The 20652-nt window shown below is 37.8% G+C and overlaps 1 protein-coding gene across 1 annotated transcript in view; it reads right to left on the minus strand.

Annotated features, from left to right (window-relative positions):
• The window catches only part of MACC1 (MACC1, MET transcriptional regulator), a 31942-nt gene that overhangs the window by 4124 nt on the left and 7166 nt on the right, over positions 1-20652 (minus strand). The window contains exons 2-4 of the mRNA XM_026045143.1: positions 7845-7959; positions 3594-5632; positions 857-1045 (exon numbers count right to left, since the gene is read on the minus strand). Coding sequence (XP_025900928.1) covers positions 857-1045; positions 3594-5632; positions 7845-7959 — 2343 coding nt within the window. The remainder of the gene's footprint in view (positions 1-856; positions 1046-3593; positions 5633-7844; positions 7960-20652) is intronic.

Here is a 20652-nt window from a genome sequence, read left to right on the forward strand (position 1 = left end):
TGCCGGGAGGATAGTCCACCCTTCAGCTCTCAGGTGTGGGTGGGTGCTGGCCCACCCTAAGGCTTGGGCCAAATACACTGCATTACCCAGATGCCAGGGATACCTCTGTGAATGTAAGATAGTAYTAGAGATATATTTAGGTACCTAAATTGCTCCTTATGTGTGTATGCACTAAAATATATCTGAGAAGACAACTGTTTGGCTTTCATTTAGAAATTGTACTTCTGTATAACCAAAGTGTTTTACAACAAATGGTAAATACCATTAACTACACAGCAAAAATGAAATTAAAACATGCATTTGGCCATGTTCATAGAACAGGACAGGGGGGAAAATGGTGTCTAAACCTCCAGTCTCCTAATTCTCTTAACTAAATGGTGACAAATCTGACACAAAGGTAATAATAAAAGCATTAATTTGGAAGGTTTTTTTTTTTCTTCCATCTTGAGTGGTCCTTTCTCATCGTCTTTGAAATGACATCAGGTGGGAAAAAAGATGGTGACAAAAAGAGCAAGAGTTAATTTAAATGGAGGAAGCACTACCAAGAATGGAATCGAAAAGATTAACATTGAGGAGGGGCAGTACAATAAAAGGGACTGAAAATGGCCCTTGGACAGCACTGAAGAGTTGAAGCTTGGGAGAGACTATGACCTCCATTGTAAATTATTTTGATATGAAAACCCTGAAGAGCTGGCCTCAAAGAAGTGCCTTAGCTGCAGACAAAACATGAGAACTCTTTGCACTGAAGACCTGACAAATTAAGAAAGTACATAAGGAAAGATGGGCACACAATAAGGAGGAAGAAAAATCCTGGGTTTGTTCATGCAGAGTACCCACCATTACACCAGCAACTTACCTCCAGAGTGACCTCTCCATTTTTCCCTTGATGAGGTACTTCATAAGCCTCAATTTGCTGTTTTGTGAGTCTGGCTAGCTTCTCTGCAAGTTCCCGCCAACATTTGCCAAGCTTAACAGCTGAAGTCAAAATGACAGTGTCCTGGGTAAGACGTGCCACTAATCCCTGGCAATCTATCTTCAGAAGTGCCTACAAAAATCATATTTGTTAAGGTTCCTTCTCCAGTAATTACCATCAAATCAGTATAATTTGGTTATTGTATCTAATCTGCGTTTATAAGTGGACAGAAAGCTTTTTTGGCCTTTTTGCATTCTTGAAAATATGCAACTGTTTATATATATTTTTCCCTCAGAAGGGTATTGCCAATAGTTTCACAGGAAAAATACCCACAAGCTTAAAAAAAAAAAAGAAAAAAAAAAAAAGAAAGAAGCTGGCATTCAGCTCCTTTAGCATTCCAGTGTCACATGTATCCTACAAAGCTCAAGGATCCTGAAGCAAAATTACTCTTCTCCAACCAAAATATTTGGGGTGCAAACTTTAGCTTCTTAAAATATGACATGAAACTTAGACATGAACTTTGAGCGCAGTTATACCAAGGTGTAGTCTGTAGTCTACTTTTTTTCCAGAAAGTCATCATTTACTTTGGCCAGCACCATTTGACTTACTCCTGCAGAACTGATGAAATGCTGACCAGTTTGCAGAAATGCAAGTAAAAACTCCCCCCACCACATGTGTTTCTAAGAATACACTAAAGTGGTTCCAGAAGTAAAATGGTTTCCAGAAGTGAAATGCAGATGTGTTGCATTTGCATTCACCTTTCTTATTTGTTTGGACTAAAGCTAATACGAAAATAGGGGATTTTTTTTCTCCAATTAACAGAGAAAAAAAAATGTTCCACCAAAAATATTGACTTTTCAGTGAAAGATCAAGAGCCAAAACCAGACAATTTCCTTCTTTTTTCAGAAATTGATTTTAACATCAAATATTTCTGCAGAAATCAGACACTTGTGTGATTTAACTAAAAAAAAAATCCATAAAAAAACCTCTTTACAAACAGTAGAACTGTTAATAAGTAAGACATTTGTCATGTGTAACTAACAAGAATACACTCAACATAGATTCCAAACCAGCAGTGCCTCTCTAGAATAAAATACTTAAGTCATTGTTCCATTGAGAAACAGAATATATAGCTTACAATAGCAACACCCATACGTTTCGGCAAAGCAGGGGAAGAAACTGTTCAGTTTGCTTTTGCTTTGAGAATCAAGAATATATGAAATTAAAATGGGATAAAGAAAAAAAAAACCAAAAAAACTATCCACAAATGACAGGGATGATAGGTAGCTTTAAGTCTAGCTTTACAAAACCAGAGCTCTATATTTACACTTCACAGTCCAGAATCATATATACCTTAAAAATGAGCCAACTTGTTGGTCCTATTTTGTCCCACCTTTTCCTGTTCTGTAGTAAGCTCTTAACATTGTATTAAAGCTTTAAGTCCAACCCCCTCCCCCCTTTCTTTTCCATCTATTTTTGTACAGAAACACAATGGCAGACCTAACTATCTCCAATTTATTCGTTCTACTTAATTCTTTCTCAGTTTTATTTCACTCAGTTTAGCACACTTCTTAAGAACATTGTAAGTGGTCACTAATTCCAATTTCTTTCTGAGTTCCTTTTGCTAAAATTGCTCTCAGGACTTCAGATAACGTAGACTGCTTGCAAGAAACAAACCCTACCAATGGCTGCAATGTAGGGACAGCCAAAAGTCTATAAACATGCTACAACATGAGTTTTTCAAATATTTTTCTAATACACTCACTATATGTTTGTATGAGCAACTTCATTCTCATCTGTCTCAAAATAGGGTAATATGTTTTTCAGAGACAATGATAGTCTTGAATAATCCTGAATTCCAAAGTAATTTATACACAGATTCATGTGCAAATATGTAGAAGAATATTTAAAATATGATGGTTTAATAATGTAATTATTAAAACCATCATGTAATCAAGCTGAGAATAAACACTTCTCAATTTCCATGTCACATTATTGAGTCATTTAGAAGCATTTAGAAGATTGGTTTCCAAATCTGCCCTGTGAAACTTTAGAACATTGCAAGAATGTCCCAAAATTCTTGCAATACCTTTTTTCTCTTTCAGTAGTAACTATATTGACTATGAAGTTGTCACATAAGGACAGAAAATGTTTTCTTCAATAAAGCTCAGATTTTCCTTCCATTAAATGTAGAAAGCAATCTTAAATACACGATTTATGGTAGAGAACATAGACAAATAACAGAGTGCCACACTATGAGGTTAACTAGTTCAGATCAGGGTTATGAATTGCTTGGAGAAGCCACAATCACGGCAAATGTTTAAATGCCACATTATATATACATGTATGTATAACATATATATATAAATGTTTCAACAGCATATATATTTATATATGTATAGATATAAAAAAAATATAAAACCAAAAAATTACTAAATAAGTAAGATTCCTAGATTTAAGACTGCAGCTTAGAATTAATTGATATAAATATTTTTTCAAAAAGATGCTGGATGCATATTTCATCTATATGCATCTAGAACTTACAGTAATGCATTCACATTTATCAGCACCCCTACACAGATAAAGGACCATATTTTGTTGCTCAGACATTACTACTGAGTTGTTTAAGATTCTCTAGCAACACATTCCCAATAGCCAAGTTAGCTTGTGCAATACTTACAACAACGAGTTCATAAAGAAATAGTCTTTTCTTTTTGTTAGCATGGCAGTCTTCCTTCAGCCTCTTCACAACATGGGCAACTCTTTCTGATTCCTTATCAACATATTTCTCATTAAAGTCATCCCATGACATATGTGAATATCCTAGCACTTCAGCCAAAGCTCTCCAATCATAAACATTCTCAGATACTGTAGATAAGACTACTGAATAGATGTAAGTCAGTTTTTTAAATGGTAGCGCAATTTGTTCAACAAGATTCCTGGTTAGTAGCTCACTATCAGCAGTATCCATAGCTTGTTCTTTGGAAATCACTTTTACATTTTTACGATGTACAAGACCAACCTTTCTCCTGAGAACTCCTACATACCATTCTTTTATTTTAGTCTGCCCAATAGCTTTTACTTTATCTTCACCAAGAAGTGCTATTGTATCCCCTTTAAAATATTCTAGCAAATAGTCTATCTTACTTTGACGTAACACAGTCTTCAAAGCCACTCCATATGTGTTGATATTTAAACATTTATCTTGAAATTTTGGATATTTTACTGTTGGTATTAATAGCAAAGGTGCRGACTTGATTTCTTTGCGTTTCTGTAAGCACTTTGGCCTACTGATAATTCCACTTAATTTTGGAGCTGGGTCAGGAGTTGTAACACAGAACTGCATCACTTGACCACTTCTTAAGTTTTTAATCTGAACAAGAAAAAGAAAGAAATGCATCTCCCTGGATCCTAGCATGGAAAACAGGAATTGTTGGCGGACCATTTCACCAGTTTTCAGTTGTTCTTCTGTAATATTTTTGCTTTGATTTTCCACCTTCACTTCAAAATCAGGATCACAGGATATCAAAGAAATGTTTAAATCTTGTGGCTTTTCAAGCAGAAGCGTGTGCTTTCCCCACAACTGAAACACAACAGGGGGCATATTTTTCCCCCCCTTTTTAATATCACAAATTGTAAGTTTTCTTGGAATGTAGTTATGACCAAAGGCTGTAAAAACTGCTGTAAAAGATGGATGAATATATTTGGGACCATAAATTCCAACTGAGACAGTTCTATGAACATAGTCCCAGACAGTAGTGGCTGGAGGTTGAATTTTATTCGCTTGTACAACGATTACTGTATACATCAAATGACTTAGGTCTGTTAGCTTCACTTGTATCGTATCTTCATAAAAGTAGCAGTTCTGTAGCTTTCTAAAAGGTCCTTCTTTACTGAAGCTGTAGAAGCACACAATATCAGTCATAACTTGGCTGAGAGGATCATTCTTCACTTTAGCTGCAACTTTCACTTCTAGGAAAATGGCTTCCCTTGTGTTGAGGTTGCTCAATGTAATTTCTATTAGAGGACTTACAGTAATAGACAATTCATTGTTAAGTGATGATGGAGGGTTAAGAATGGCCTTTAAACCAACTTCTTGGAATTCTCCAGGTAATACATGGCCCATTGGAATGTGAACATTGATATCAGAGTCAGGAAGCTGTACTGATCCCCCTTCATGATTCAGTTTACTGACTATATGAACATCCGTAGCTTGTGTTTGTGCCCATCCAGGGCTTTGACTCCTTGCTTCTAAATCTAGACAAGACCGGGTTAGCTGTCTGCGACTCAACCAAGCCATCTTGTAGGCCTCCCGGTCATTTTGAAGACACTCTGTGTCTGATGCTACAGTTTTTTGAGGTGCTGTCTTGTGAGGATTAAGTCTTCGGTTATCAATAATATCCAGGAAATCAGAGATACTTTTAGATCGTCCAGATCTTCTTGTTGAAGTCTTTCTCAGAAGACAATCAATATCTAGCTCATCACCTGAGGAAGCCAGAGACTCCCTGTTGCTAGAAACTCTGGAGAACAAAGAGGGATTTTCTTTTAGGACAGAAAGGTACTTGTTATTTTCATTTCTATTTGAAGCGGCTATGTCATATATGAAAGGATTGGATGCTGACAGTTCGTTCCAGAAAGGGTTGGTCTTTGAAACAGCATGGACATGTTCCAATACATCAGAAACATCAATATTCAAATCCAATTTACTTGTACAGTCACCTGTTTGAAAGAGAAAATAGATGTATTCCCTAAAGCACTCTTTTTTTAAAATAGCTGAAGACAATGAGACATTCCATTACATTCACTTTGAGGTGAAAATCTGTTATACAGAGTAACTGGTGATTAAATTTCATCTACTAAAATGCATATAGTTCAGGTGGCTACAAGCAATTAAAAAACTTGAATAATTTTGTAAGAGTATCAATAATCAAATTCTAAATAGCGTTTAAGAATTTACAGCTTAAAGAGTTTCAACAAATTAGTCTTGAAGAGTACAAAACAAATTCTATGAGGTGTGATCATTAACTCCTACCACTGTTAATGAGCTTTGAGTATGCTAAGGTCAAATATGGTTTAAACCTTTATATTATGGTTATCTCTGGCCTCTTATGAAAGGCCATGTATATTTTTGATTTGTGACTACCTCTGTGCAAGGATTAGGGTTTCTTTCAAGCACTCTACACTGTGTAGCCATTCCAGGTGAATGTATTAGGGTTCCTTGTCATGCTAGTGTATATGCACTGTGTACTGATAACACTCTTAGAATTTATCTCAATGTGAGTGGAATGTGTTATACCAACCTCCAACTTATAAGTCTTACTAGTGTAGCTTATGAATTCTTATACTGCCTGAAATTGAAAAAGAAATATTCAAGTCTTCTATTTTTTCCCAGGATTCCCTTTTTAACAAAAARGTAGGAGTGCAAAATACTGACTATTAATGCTAATGCCTATTTGCAACAATGCTTATCTGCATTATACAAATTGGCCTCTGGAAAACTGTCGGTGAAAACTGCATTTATATTTTATATTAATAACTGTTTGAAAATCCTGGTTTATAGATTGATCTTTAGACTAACGCCTGCTCTATATAGCATGCCTACAGCTTTTCATCTAAAGGGTTTCTACCACTTCAGTTTCATATTATTTTTATACACAGAGTTTTATACCATCCTTTCATTGTACATCCTTTTAAAAAGATTTTAATTTTAGAAGGGAAATGCAGCATTCATTTTTTCAGTATACCTATGCCTTCATTATTATCCTTCCATCTCTAAAGTCACTACCACTCAGTCACAAGAATGATTGTGCATTCAGCCAAAAATATTGAAACCATTTGGTACATTTTTAATTTCCAGTTTGTCACGAATTGTGATCAAGAGCCAAAACCGTGAAGTTTTTCCACAGTTCCAGAAAAATTCCAATTTGGAAGAACCCAAGTGGAATTTATCAGTTTCCCAGCTGCCCATCTGGAAGACTCTGGAGTCGTCTCGACAACAACCTTCCAGGTCAGCTGCCAGAGGGGATCAGAGCCTGGGCACACAGCCCTCTGCCTTTCTGTCAGCTGGGCTTGGCCAGATGCCTGGCAGACAGGGCTGGGTTGCTAAAGCTCCTACTGAAGAGGGCCATAGTTTCTGCCTGAAAGCCAAATGCCTTCTCTGTACTGTGGTACATTAAATTTCCCAGTGGAAAAGTAGAAACTTTTTTTTTTTTAATTAAAATTAATCTGAAAAGTCTTAGACTTTTTTTCTGAAGAGTGTATTTCTTTGTGAAATGAACCTGAAGAAAGGAAGTCTACCAGAGCCCACAGAGCCCAAGTCATCACACAGGACACTCATGCCAGCTTCCCTGCTTCCAGCACAGGTAACAGTGGGTTACAGTAGCTTAGCTTTAAAAAAAGTGCCACTAGCCCAGCAAGTGGCAGACCCACCGTTCCTCAAAWCTACTACTGTGCGAAAAATAAGAGAATGTCTACCTTATGAAGAGGAACATTTTCTTATGAAAATTTTCTTCATTTGAAGGGTAGGGTAGCAATGCAGTTAATGCAACTTTAGCCTTAGCTTTAGTAGTTTGACTGAGAATTTTCAAACCCTTATAAACATATCCTAAGTAGCATTTTCTACATGAAAGGTTAATATTTTCAACCTTTCCTCCTTATCTTCCTAAGCCATATGTGCTCTGGCAGGGGACAAGGGAGTTCTGTGTCACTCCTAGGTGACCTTGCAACAGYTTCCTTGCACTCCAACATCATGGACAATAGCTTTTCATGGACAATATCGTAGATGTCACCAGGGACTAGTGCAAAGCTCAAGCTGTAGTAAAGAACTGACATTCAGTGGTTTACAGAACATCTGTATGTCTTGATACTACTGAGAATTCTCTTCAGGCTTTAAGTGTAAACCTGAGTAGATAAAATGGTATAAGAGGCATACTGTAGCTGGATGAAGGTCTTTGGTCATCCATGTCAATCAAAGTCCCTTCTGATCTGCTCCGTGGAATCTCTCCAGCATGTAGGGAAGCTATTTCACTACTGGAAATATTTTCCTCCTAGGAAACAGTTAAAGTACAGTATATTAGTAAGTATGCAGTTCAAAAAAGGGGAAACAGGAAGGATAATCAAGCTTTGTTTCTGCAGTGTGACATAACTGAAAACTCTTACAAGTGAAGTGGTGGTTAATTAGGAATTTTATGAAGTCTGCCCAAGAGCATCATAGTCCATCGTAAATCTTACTATCCAGTTTGAGGCAAAAACACCAGGTGCTACAGCCACAGCACAGTACAGTACCCCAGAGAATTCCCACAATTAAGTGTCTTGCATCTAAAACAGAGATAATAGCACAATAACTTACATTCAGAATATTCTGAATGAAAACACAAGCTTAATAAGCATCCTAATTCCTGCTTTGAGGTAAGGAATAAGAACATTAAAGAGGAAGATCTAAATCTGTTTCTTCTTCTGACAGATGAAAATAAAATTTGTAACCCTTTCTGCTGTATTACTCTCTATACGCTCTTCCCATGTGTCCATCAGGTCAGATCATCTTTTTGGTGACAACCCTTCCACAAGACCCAGACCAGCACAGAAAGAGCCCAAGAAAAGACATTTGATAGTCTCCACTCCCTTATTCCAGCTATAAAGAAAATCACTTTGTTCTTTGAGGCAGTCTGCACGTGGTCTGACTGCATGTGAACTGTAAGCCAAGTGCTATGGTTGAGAAAAACATAGCTGAAAGCAAGCCAATTGCCACAGCAAAACAGAGTGTCAAGGTMCTACCCCTGCCTACTGCTGCTTTGGGGTGCTCAGGAAGAGTGCAGATCCGACAACTTGGAAGGAGCACTGAATGCCTTAAGTGCCAAAGCTACTGTGTCCCACAAGCAGAAGCTGGAGCAGGGACAATCTTCCAGACTTCTCTGCACAAAGAAGCTCATTACATCGGATCTGTGCCATAAACCAAGAGATTATTTACTAACCCTAAATCCTCAGACTAGTCCTGTATGTAGTGAGGAGTAAACAATGAGTGGCAAGAAATAGGTACATTACTAGATAGAGTTTGATGGAAAAGGCAGAGAAGAAAAAAATTAGATAAAGAGGGGGAGGGGAAGGGTCTTGGGCCCATCCATAGATTACAATAGTCAGTTTTGTTCATGGGACGGATATATCACTGTCATTTCTGCATTTGCCAATTATGCAACACCAATTATAACCTAGGCAGATCTCTCCATCATGATTAAAAAAATGAATTGGGTCTGATTTTACTGTATTCATAAAAAAGGATTTTTCATTTACAATTATAATAGGTATTTAAAAAAAAGCAAGACATACCTCATATCAAAGCATTACTGAATAAGAAACAGGAAGGTGGATGACTCAATAATGGTTTAAATATATAGATTCCCAACCCTCCCCCATTTCAAGCACAAATTAGTGCACTATGTTTGTACCGCTGTATGTTACCCTCAGCTAGTGGCAATTTGCTCTTACTCTGATCTGCATGCAGGCAAGGAAGCAACACCTACGCTAGGCCTGACAACTACCCAGCACCTCTACAGTCACAGCGCAGCAAGAACTTTCAGATTCCTCTACTATAACTGAAATTTAAAATCTACTAGATCTATTCAAAGCTTACCTATTGATGAATAACAGATGCATCCATCAACAAGTATTATATCTTTGACTTCAGTGGAACTAAAGCCTATACAAGTGAAGGAAGTTGATTTTTGTCTCAAATGTGTGCTGAGGTTTAGATCTATTCATCTTGTGTTTGCACTCATTTCTGAAACTATCATCTGGGTAAAGCATTTACATATTTGAAGTAGCATCTGAAGTGAGCTATGCAGACTGTCTACATTTATAGATATTATTATAAGACAAAAAGAGATTGCTCGAGCTTCATTTAACAAATCATRTACCTTTGCAACCATCTCTCAGGGCTGCAGCCATGTCTCAGGGCTGCAGCCAAGGCATTTYGATACTAGAGTCCACAATTCTCAAATCTGCTAAGCATTTATTTCAACTGTGAACAGCAAAATACACGTGAGTYAGTCGCACACTTATTTTTCTCACAGTGGGTATTTCTTTAAACCTCCTCCACTCGAATGCCAAGATGATTTTCATGTCTTCTCTAAGAAGTACTTCTAACAGAAAACTCAGATTTTGACTTTAAGAGTCCTGATTCCACATAGTAAGTCAAAGTTAACTTTCAGGAGTCCTTGGGTTCTATTATTAATGTCTCACCAGAACCAAACTGGATTGCAAAATGCTTCTTTAATCAAAGCTGTAATTTCAAGATCTGACATTCCACGCCCACATAAAAGTAAAACACTTCTTTCTAATCATAAATCAGTATCTTTGATAATGTGTATGTATCCCCTTCAGGCAATTAAGTCTTACTATGTTGCTGTATTTGAAAGTGCTGCAAAATCAGAATACATCATACAAACATGCAAAATTCTTAGCTCAGTCTTCCATCTCACTTTACACTTTAACTAGTGTGAAGTTATTTATAGTGTAATTCTCAAAAAGCACATGAAAAGATTTGCATGGGACACTCACACAATGCAAGCTCACTTTTTAAAATATTATCACACTCATTGCCAATGCTGATGTTGGCTGAATGATTTATTGATCAAATGATAAATTAATATAAGAATGGTTCCTGTATTTTTGTATATAAAAGAACCATTCTTATATTAATCAGTTGTTTTTTAGTCTTATATTTTTCTATATGAAAGACAAATAAACACTAAAGCACAAGTATTTCAAAGTCAGGTACAATAAGCTAAGATGAAGAAACAGCACAGGTAGATGCACACAGGATAAAACAAGAAACCAGATGGATATGGGTAGAGAAAAAGTCTCTGTACACATTGGAAGCATACTGACAGAGACACAACAACAGCATTGCATACAGAAGTTTTATAAATGCCAAGAATGTATGCAAATAGAATAAGCTATTTCCTAAAAATTCCCATTGGGAGCCCGATAAAACCTTCACCACTATTCTGGCACAAAGACAGAAAAGGCAGTAGCAAAGTAAGGAACACTTTCAAAAATAAAGCCCTTCTCCCTTAAAGTATTCCTTGATACGACAGCATGCTGAGGGACCCTCAGCGATTCCAGCATGTCTACAGGCCGGCCAGGAAGAGGAGGAGATAAGAGAGACGTAAATATTCCTATACAGAAGATGACCACTTTTGGTTAGGAGGACACGGAAATGCTGGGGAGGAGCTGCATGCATCCACCACGTGCCAAGCCGTGTGCATTCTGAAGGAAGCTGCATGACACAGGACTGAGGTCACCTCCTCTCCAGCCTTGGTGCTAGAAACGCAGCCCCAGAGCCTTTCTGTGAGACTGGCCAATTAAGAAAGCCTAGAGCTTTCCCCTTTGCTGGGTGAAAAACAGCAGTAGATGAGCATCCCAGCTAAGACTTTTGATAGGACAACCCTATTGAGCAGACATTTACCTGAACAAATCCAGAAGTATAATCTTCCCAAAGAGAGAGGAGATGAACGCATATGACATATAAAGCCACACTGATTAGAATCAAAGAGGAAGGTATGAAACTCTTGTGGCAAAAAGAGGAAGTCATGCACAGGAGAAAACAGGAGCTAAACTTTGCATTTGCTGTAGTTACTGAGTAAGATGTCAGCTTACTGCTTAATGGTGCAAAGAATAATTTGACTGGGAATCTCTCACAGTGAGAGTTGAGCTGAAAATGAAGTAGTTGGACAGAGATCAGACATGGAACGACCAGTGAACCCGAGTGACTGCTGAGAAGTGTGGCATCTTTTCTGTATGAGGGCAAGGAGTATTTTACTACACTCTATCTGCCTAGAGTCAACCCATAAGAATGGGGAGAGGAAAGGAGGAGGAGAATCAGGACTCAGAATAGTTCTGGCAGGTATGTTGCAAGAGGGTTTGCTCCGAGGTTAAAAATGCATTAGGGGAATAGCTCAGGTAGAAAGTTCAAAGCTTCACAGAACGACAGATTTGCTGCAAATAGCTATTTTGCTGCACACGATGCCTCTAGAAATCTTTCCAAGTCCTTTTAAAACTGAAATGCACTTTTTTTTTTCCAGAGTTCCCACCAAAGAAAACATGTCCTGCTGTGCTTAAAATAGTGGTGAGCAAGAAGGAGGGGAGGGAAAAAAATGCCTGAAAGCAAACACTTCCCCACTGCCTCTGCCCTCAAAAATGAGAGAGAACACATTCCTTTGTGGTTTTGAAGTATCAACATCCTAAAACAAGACACCAGCTTTTGCCTTTCATTCAACTTCAACCCTGCTGAGCCTTCTTTCAAAGARCAGGTTTGTTAGCTGTGTGTACCAAACACTGATCATGCTGCTCACCTATCACATTATTCACAGCAATTCCCACCCTTCGTACCCAGACAGTGAAACTCAGATATTTGCAGAGACAAGACACACAACACAAGCAGATGAGGGAGGTGTGTTTTGGGCCCTCAGGCTCTCTTTTAGCAGTGGTGGAGAAAGATGACTTGCTAGTTATACCGGTTTGGTTATTTATTAAACGTCATAAATTCCCCATTACGTCTGAAAATGTCAGCAGGGAGAAGTAACGCAAAAACATTAGGTTCTCTCCATCAGGATGAGAAATAAAGTGTTCTTGGCCTGACCGTGGTTTAAACTAAACATCCGCAAACCTAAAACCTTGTCTGTCCTCAACAAATGAGCATACTCCTAACTAAACATTAGTTACATTAATGCATCACCTTTTACCAGTCCCATGGCACCTGTAGCCTGAAACTGCTTTATACAAGTTTGGTACAGAATTTACTCATCTCAGGTTAGTCATGAYTTGTCCTATTATGGCAAGTAGTAGTATATGATAACAAAGAAAACTTTCTGTTGGAGTGATAAAGTCTGGCTTATTCTCCTAGCCTGGTGCATATTGGAGATTCAAGGAATTGCAACTGCCACTTTGAACTCAGAAAGAGATTTTTAGTGTTCAAACTGGAGAGATCTGTTACTTGCCTCTGTTGCTTGCCTCAATACTTAGCAGAAACTTCAGCACTTTGGTGTTATATGCTTGGTGTTAGTATATAACTTGGTGTAACTTGGTGTTAGTATATAAGGTATACACCTTATACACTAACAGCAAAGCATCTAAAATAGATATTTCTACTAATTTATTCAACTGTTTAGTAGCTGGCAAGCTTGATGCATGCTTTTTTAGAAGTGTATCAGGCAGTGAAAAATCAGAGACATTCATACTTGGTAAAACCAGGGATTTATACATTCTGCAGACTGAACTGCATGCCTGCCCCGCTGCTTGTAGCCAATTTAACTGCTGCTTATAATACCTAATTTGAGTTACTTCTGAAGACATTCCCCAAATGGTTGCTTTACCATGGACGTTCTTTCTGCAAGGCAAGTATCCTTTCCTTCASTTTAAGGGTCCACACTCCTAAAATTGCTTTTGTAAGCATAAGGATTAGAATATTTATCTTCAATTATACTTTTATATTTTGAAATACTACTGTAGAGAAGCCTTAGGAAGATTAAGTTTTAAATGTTATCTTTCCAGTTTAAATTACAATTCTGAAATACTCTATATTGGTATAAATACTGATTTATCTTTGATGCAAGAGAAAGAAATATATTAATTGCTACATAAATGCTTAAAAGGTAAGTAAAGAACTGGAAATAAAGTGGTAGTAAAAAATCAATTAAAAGGATTCAATTTGTACTATTATTCTAATATTAGTTGTTTTTGTTTTTTTTCCCTCTGAACAGAACAGTAAATTTAGCAAGTTTATCAATTGTCTACAGTCTCATTTGTGGATCATCTCCAGAAAAGCTTTAAAACACAATAGTCCTTAAAAATCATAATGCTGTTTTCATTTGTTCGTATCCAAATATATGTACTTTCGAAGCACAGAGAGTTTCTTTACTTTTGGAGGTCTTGCAAGAAGATTTTTGTCTCCTCAGTGAAGGAAATACTACAAGTTTGTCTTAACTCTGATCCCCTCAAAACTGATGAAAGTACTCAGTCAAAAATCTCTGCTAGCTATWTGCATCCTTGTGAACTGTATCATCTAAGTGATCATGGATTTATAAGTGCAAGATGTCTCCAAGGTAGATAAATATTAATTAAGGCCTGAAGGTATGGGCTATAGGTAAAAAGCTTATGCAAGTTGACAAGATCACAGGAGGAATWTTCAATTTATTATTTCATTGCCCCCGTTTTTTTAACTTTTCCTCACAGAGGTCAATGGAGATAAAATCTTAAGACACCTGGTTTACAMAACACTCCACACAGTATTATCATCTTCTCAGGAAGAGGCACATTTCTGAGTCTATCAATGCCAGCATTGCATGTGCAACATGTCTTGACTCTTCCGGTATTCTGGTTTCAGGATTTTGAAGTGAATGCCAAGGGAAAAGATTTAAATGGTATTGCAGTGAGCTGGTTGGGGTGTTTTTTTTGTTGTTGTTTTGTTTTTTTTCCCTCCCTCTCTCTCTCTTTCTCTCCAGTAAGAGGAGACTAAAACATGGCTCTTAATGCAGTTTTAAGTGGCATCTGCTCCAGCAGAAAGGGGAAAAAAAAAAAAAAAAAAAAAAAAAAAAAATCAGGATGAGCTGCTAGCTGAACCTCTTTAAATGGAATCACTTTTTGGTGGCTTGGTGGTTATTAACTTTTGAAAAAATAAATTGACACACCTATAAAACTGCAGCATTTGTTTTGCAGCTCTTAACTTGTCAAACAAGCTTCTCAAATATATAAACAAGCCAAGAAGAAATAACAGTTGACTGGGGCACGAGTTTGAGGGTGGAAGAGAACGGGGGTGCATATCTAAAGTCAGTCACTTGTTCCATCTCTCCTGGGAAATATAGTGGCAGACACTCATTGTGAAAAAATACCTGCATTAAATTAGGTGTTTTGGCTCAAGGACTACTTTGATTGTTATTTGYGGTTAGTTTAGAGAGTTAATAACCCTAAAGTGAAATAATTCTTCAGTGCATCTGCACATTATGTTTTGCCCTACTCAACTGACCACACAACAGGCACAGTGGATAGGCTACAGCACAAATAGTATGTTTGATGGATACTAGTGTTATCAAGAAAAGAAAGATGCCCGTTTCTCATGTATTGATCTGTTTTGACTGAAGAGCTTTTTTAGTAGACCTTGGCACTTTGGCAACAAATACACTGAAGAGAAAGTCCAAAGAGGAGTCTTAATCGGTGACAATTGCAAAAGCTACTTCATTCATTTTGTATTTTTTTTCTTTTTTAAACAAATTAGAATCATCAAAGTTTGGTTGAAACTGAGATGCCATCTAATTTACAACATTTGAAGTCTGTTGTTAATAACAAGATGAGCTCTGTACACAAGCCAATATTTTCAGGGATTTTTTACATTCTTTGTTGAAACTAATTTTGATGGGTAGAGGGAGGGAGTTTTATAAAAACTTATGTACCATAAAAGCGAAAGCACCTTTAAAATTCCTGTCTCCATTTACATAGTAGTTATATATATCCTTTATAAGGCAAGTCCTTTTTTTTAAATCAAGTAAAATTCATGTTTAAATGGGCAGTTTTTCTGTTGAAAAAGGATATTTTATTCTCTGTTTTCCAATCAAATAAATTTACTAGCAATGCTACTGATAAGTTGTATGTCCACTGAAATACTATCAGGTCAATTGTAGATTGCTGATGAACTCGCAGCAAAAATGAATTCAGAAGAAAAATTGCCATATCCCATTTAATAACCTGTTTCTGATCACAGCAGCCTACATACTTCAGATGAGAAAGTAAGAATTCCTGCATGAGAAAGTAGAGAAAGGTTTGCCTCTAATGATGCTGGTAGGTTAAACACATTAAACAGAATAAATTCTATTTCTTTTAAAATCTTTCTAGTCCTTATTACCTATGTAGGTGTTACTCTTAAGGTAACTCAAGCTCAAAAGGTTTTGAAGTAACCAGTTCCCCAAAACTTTCAAATCCTTATGTGCCTTAATTCTTGAATCTTTTTGCTATTCACATTCACTGACTGAACTTCTTATCCTTGCATATTTAGAAAAAAGAACCTGCACCTTTGTTCCTGTGCATTTGGCAAGATAAACAGAATATGCCCCATCTTGTCCATTACTTGTCACCAACCAAGTCGTGGTTTAAAGAGAGTAGGCATTGCATGGAGTTGTTGTTCCAGTTCTCCTGCTCCAGTTCTTATCTACCTTCAGTTTGTCCACAGCATCTCAGTGCCCAGACATCTTCCCAACAGCAGTCCTCCCACAGTGGTCCACACCGTTAGCCTGGATACAATACCTCTATGGAAAACTAATGTAATTTCCCTGGTTGGGAAACCTGTTCTAGTGCCATAGAAAGTGTTATTACTTAGTAAAAGCATTTTAAAGATGTGTGTTACATTCTCCCACTTCCCTGTAGGGCAATGAGGCAGAAACTATTCCTGAAGTTCATAATAGCCCATCTGTCTGACTTGCAAAATTGTCCTATGAACTGCTCATCAGACAAATCAGAAATCTCCTATATTAGCCCAGGCATTAGCCCAGCCTATCTGTTCAAGAAGTTTCCTCCACTCTAACTTCTTTCTGTGCAGCTTACCATGAAAACACTTATTTCTTCTTTGAAATGTCTGCAGGATCTAGCTTTTCACAAGTCTGTACATTAGCTAAGTGCTAATCTTCTGTTTCTCCCCATTCATTCTTCACAGTGTTCAGCATCTAGACACTGAACATGCTCACCTCCCAATTCTGTATATACTGAAGAGGCTCAGCATTTTATACCATTAAGCCTTTGAAATTTGGTGTTCTTAGGCCTCACTGGCTTTCTGCACAAAAAAAGTCTTGTGCATCACTTAGTATACTATGCCATCTCTGCATCCACACAATGCCCATTCATCTGAATGRAGGAAAACACTCTTGATACATTCTGTGAAACAGTATCACAGGTTACTGTCAGTCTACTGTTACCAAACCAAAGCKACAGAATATTTATTTGGGAGCACAAAGATATTTGAAATTCATGCAAAAATATTAATTTCAAGACTAAATTTTAAAAAATTCTCATGCGCTACTTGAAATTGTGAATCTTATGGTGACAGTTGCTATCATCAGAAGTGAGCCATTATCTCTCTGCAGGCAGAAATCAGCAGCAGTGTCCCAAACATTAACTGTCTGTAAATTGAAACAGACAGTTGCCTCCAATATCACTAAACAGCTCAGCATTCAGAGTCGCTGTATGTCTCAGCACTGGCCCTTTCTTTGGAAGTCACTGCCTCCTCAGCACTCCCTAGACTTCCTCTAGCTAATTCACAGAATCAGAGAATGGTTGAGGTTGGAAGGGACCTCCAGAAATCATCTAGTCCAACCTTCCTGCTCAAGCAGGGACACCCAGAGCACAGGGYGGCATCCAGGCGGGTTTGGAAGACCTCCAGAGAAGGAGCCTCCACAACCTCCCTGGGCAGCTTGTTCCAGGGCTCTGTTACCCTCACAGTAAAGAAGTTCTTCCTCACCTGGAGACGGAACTTCCTGTGTTTTAACTTATACCCATTAGCCCTTGTCCTATCACTGGCCACCACTGAGAAGAGTTTGGCCCCATCCTCCCTACATTCTCCCTTCATGAACTTATACATGTTAATCATATCCCCTCTCAGCCTTCTCTTCCCCAGGCTAAAGAGGCCCAGTTCACTCAGTCTCTCCTCATACGAGAGATGTTCCATTCCCTTAATCATCTTAGTTGCTCTTCTCCAGGTGAGGCCTCACCAGAGCTGAGTAGAGGGGCAGAATCACCTCCCTTGACCTGCTGGCAACACTCCTCCTGATGCAGGCCAGGATCCCATTGGCCTTCTTGGCCACGAGGGCACACTGCTCACTCATGGTTAACTTAGTGTCAACCAGGACTCCCAGGTCCCTCTCYGTGGAGSTGCTTTCCAGCAGGTCGACCCCTAATCTGTACTGGTGCCTGGGGTTATTCCTCCCCAGGTGCAGGACCCTGCACTTGTCCTTATTGAACCTCATGAGGTTCCTCTCTGCCCAGCAATTAGTTGCTCTTAGCCTCAATCCTAGATCCAGTCTGGTGTAAGAGTAAAGTTCTCTTAAGAAGGAAATAAGCCAGATGCAGAATTACAGTTGAAGCACACTAAAATCCAGACCATTTTTATAATAATTTTAGTGTTTTGTCTTTCTTGAGAATCTGAAAGCACGTGCCATATGTTAGACAAGAGGACTCAGCCTACATGACAACACCTAGAAAATGCCACCCTCGRCCATTTGTTCTGAAACATGGGTGGAAACATTAACACTCTTATCAAAAGGTCATTGCCTTTGATAATCAAAGAATTTCCCTTCTCATATCAGCTCGGGTTCTAGCCAAATTTGCTGTTTTCTTAAATTACTACAGAGATCAACACATACAAYAATAACAGTGCAGTTGAAAGAATATTTAGACCAGGCAGCTCCTTCCTAATATTGTACAAATAACTTCACCATCGTGTTCACAACCTTCTTAAGTTATATAAAATTGCTTTGATACTTACGTTTAGCCAAAAGTCAAATCAGACAAACACAACTCCCTTGATATACAATAATAAGTTACTTCAACCATTTCTCCTTAGATGGAGGGAGACACAAAACTTCTGTTGTAAAAGTTCCATGGGAACTTAAGGAAACACTTCTTGACTGTGAGGGTGACAGAGCCCTGGAAAACAGGCTGCCCAGAGAGGTTGTAGAGTCTCCTTCTTTGGAGATCTTTAAAACCCGCTTGGATGCAGCCCTGTGCCACGTGCTCTAGGTGGCCCTGCGTGAGCAGGGGGGTTGGACTTGATGACCTCTGAGGTCCCTTCCAACCTTAAGCATTCTATGATTCTATGATCTCTTTGCTATACCTTTGTGTAATCCTAGATGTACAAATTATAGGCTTAGACTTTCAATTTCTCTTTATTTAGGAGTTGTTCTTCTATGTTTCAGGTCATTGATGATAAGCAGATACTTTTAGAATGTAGGACTGTCCAACACAACTATCAACTACAAGATTAAAAAAAATGGCTTTCAAAGATCCATATTATATTGACAAAATCCTGAAGATATATTATCCAAYCAAGTCATCTACCTGCAAATCACAGAGTTATATTTGTATAGATCACTTAGTCTCCAAAAAACTGAAGCTTGCACAACTCTGYTCATAACTTGAATTATCGTGGGGGGAGGGGGGAGGGAAGTTTTTCAAAAACAAAAGGCCACATTTATGAAAAGTGAGAAATATCAGTTATCTGACCCTGACCAACAGTAATATATGGGAGTATTTTTTTTTCTGTCTTCATGAAAGCAAAACATTCTTTAGAATTTTTATTGATTCTGCTAACTGCTAAACTTTATACCACACAGAAATGACTACATATCCAGGTGATATTGACAGAAGTAGCTGAAGAAGGGTTTNTTTTTTTTTTTTTTTTTTTGCTTGTTTTTTGGAAAGTTATATCACTTCATTGCAAATTCATTGATTTTTTTTTTTTTTTAGCAAGTCTTCACAATGGTTAGTCAATGTTTGCCACCTTTCTGTATGGTGAATTACTACTCTCCATGCAAACACTTTGGTCTTAATGATCACTAAAGATTAGCATAAAGAAAATAAGGCTTATGTTGTAATCCATGTTTGAACTTCCATCCTAGATGAAAAGCAAGTGAGCTTTTCCTACATTTCAGGGGAGAAAAACATTTTGTCTCTGAAGAAATACTGGGAAGGAGAGGGGGGAGAAAGGAAGGGGAAAGAGTTTACTAAACTCTTTCTCTTCTAAAGGGGAAAGTAAGTTTACTGAAAACTTTACCAAGGTACTGGCTCCATACACATGTACTCTTATCTTTGGGGCTCCAAAGCTACACTTACAAAAGGGCTTAGGAAGAAAACAGCTACTCAGCCCCTTACATTCTTAGGACAGAAGATCACCAGCTCTTAAGATAGATGCTTGGTTTTGAAGTGACCTTTCTTTACACTGTATTATGTAACAAAAAAAATAAACAATGTTATGAGTTCTAGTTCTAAATGGGAGCAGTTCCTAAATAAAAATACATATCATCCACCCTTTCAATAGCTTCACAGTTTCAGATTTGTATGATATTCCTTTACCTTCAGAGATTAAACTGATGTTCCCAAACTAATGCTAACTGATTGTTTATCTCTGAGATTGAATTCTTTACACAGATGTTCAAGTGCTAATGCCCAGTGACTTCCATTTTTCTGGGTAGGGCCAAGGTTATCACTAATTTTGATTTATTCATGGATTTCAAAACTATAAGGAACCAAAGCAGACATCTTTACTGCTCTGCAGAATAAAGGCCATAGCTTTTTACCTACCAGTTACTGTGCTAGGATGAACATCTCCTCTTGAGCTGAAACTGTAGGCAAGACAGTGAAACTTGAGACCTAGACCCAATGTTTATAATCTGCTGAGAACCCAAGGTTTGAGGATTATTTTCATTTACATCCTGGTAGACCTAGATGCATCCTGCTAGGCCTAGCTGCAATAGCATTGTTCTGCTAAGCTTTGCACAAATATATAGCAAGAACATATTGGTCATAAGGCTCTGATGATTTAAGATACAAAAAAATGAAGGGGCATGGATGAAGAAAAGAAGATAAACAGGTTTACAGAAGGAAAGCTAAAACAGAGACTGTTGGTCACATTCCAAAGACTCCACTCATGCAGTAAGCACAATGGCATAAACAAGTGTCTTGAAAATAGGGTTCCAAACAATTTGTAG

Source organism: Nothoprocta perdicaria, unplaced genomic scaffold (genome assembly GCF_003342845.1).
Source record: "Nothoprocta perdicaria isolate Ctin4 unplaced genomic scaffold, notPer1 scaffold_106, whole genome shotgun sequence".
Lineage (NCBI taxonomy): Eukaryota > Metazoa > Chordata > Aves > Tinamiformes > Tinamidae > Nothoprocta > Nothoprocta perdicaria.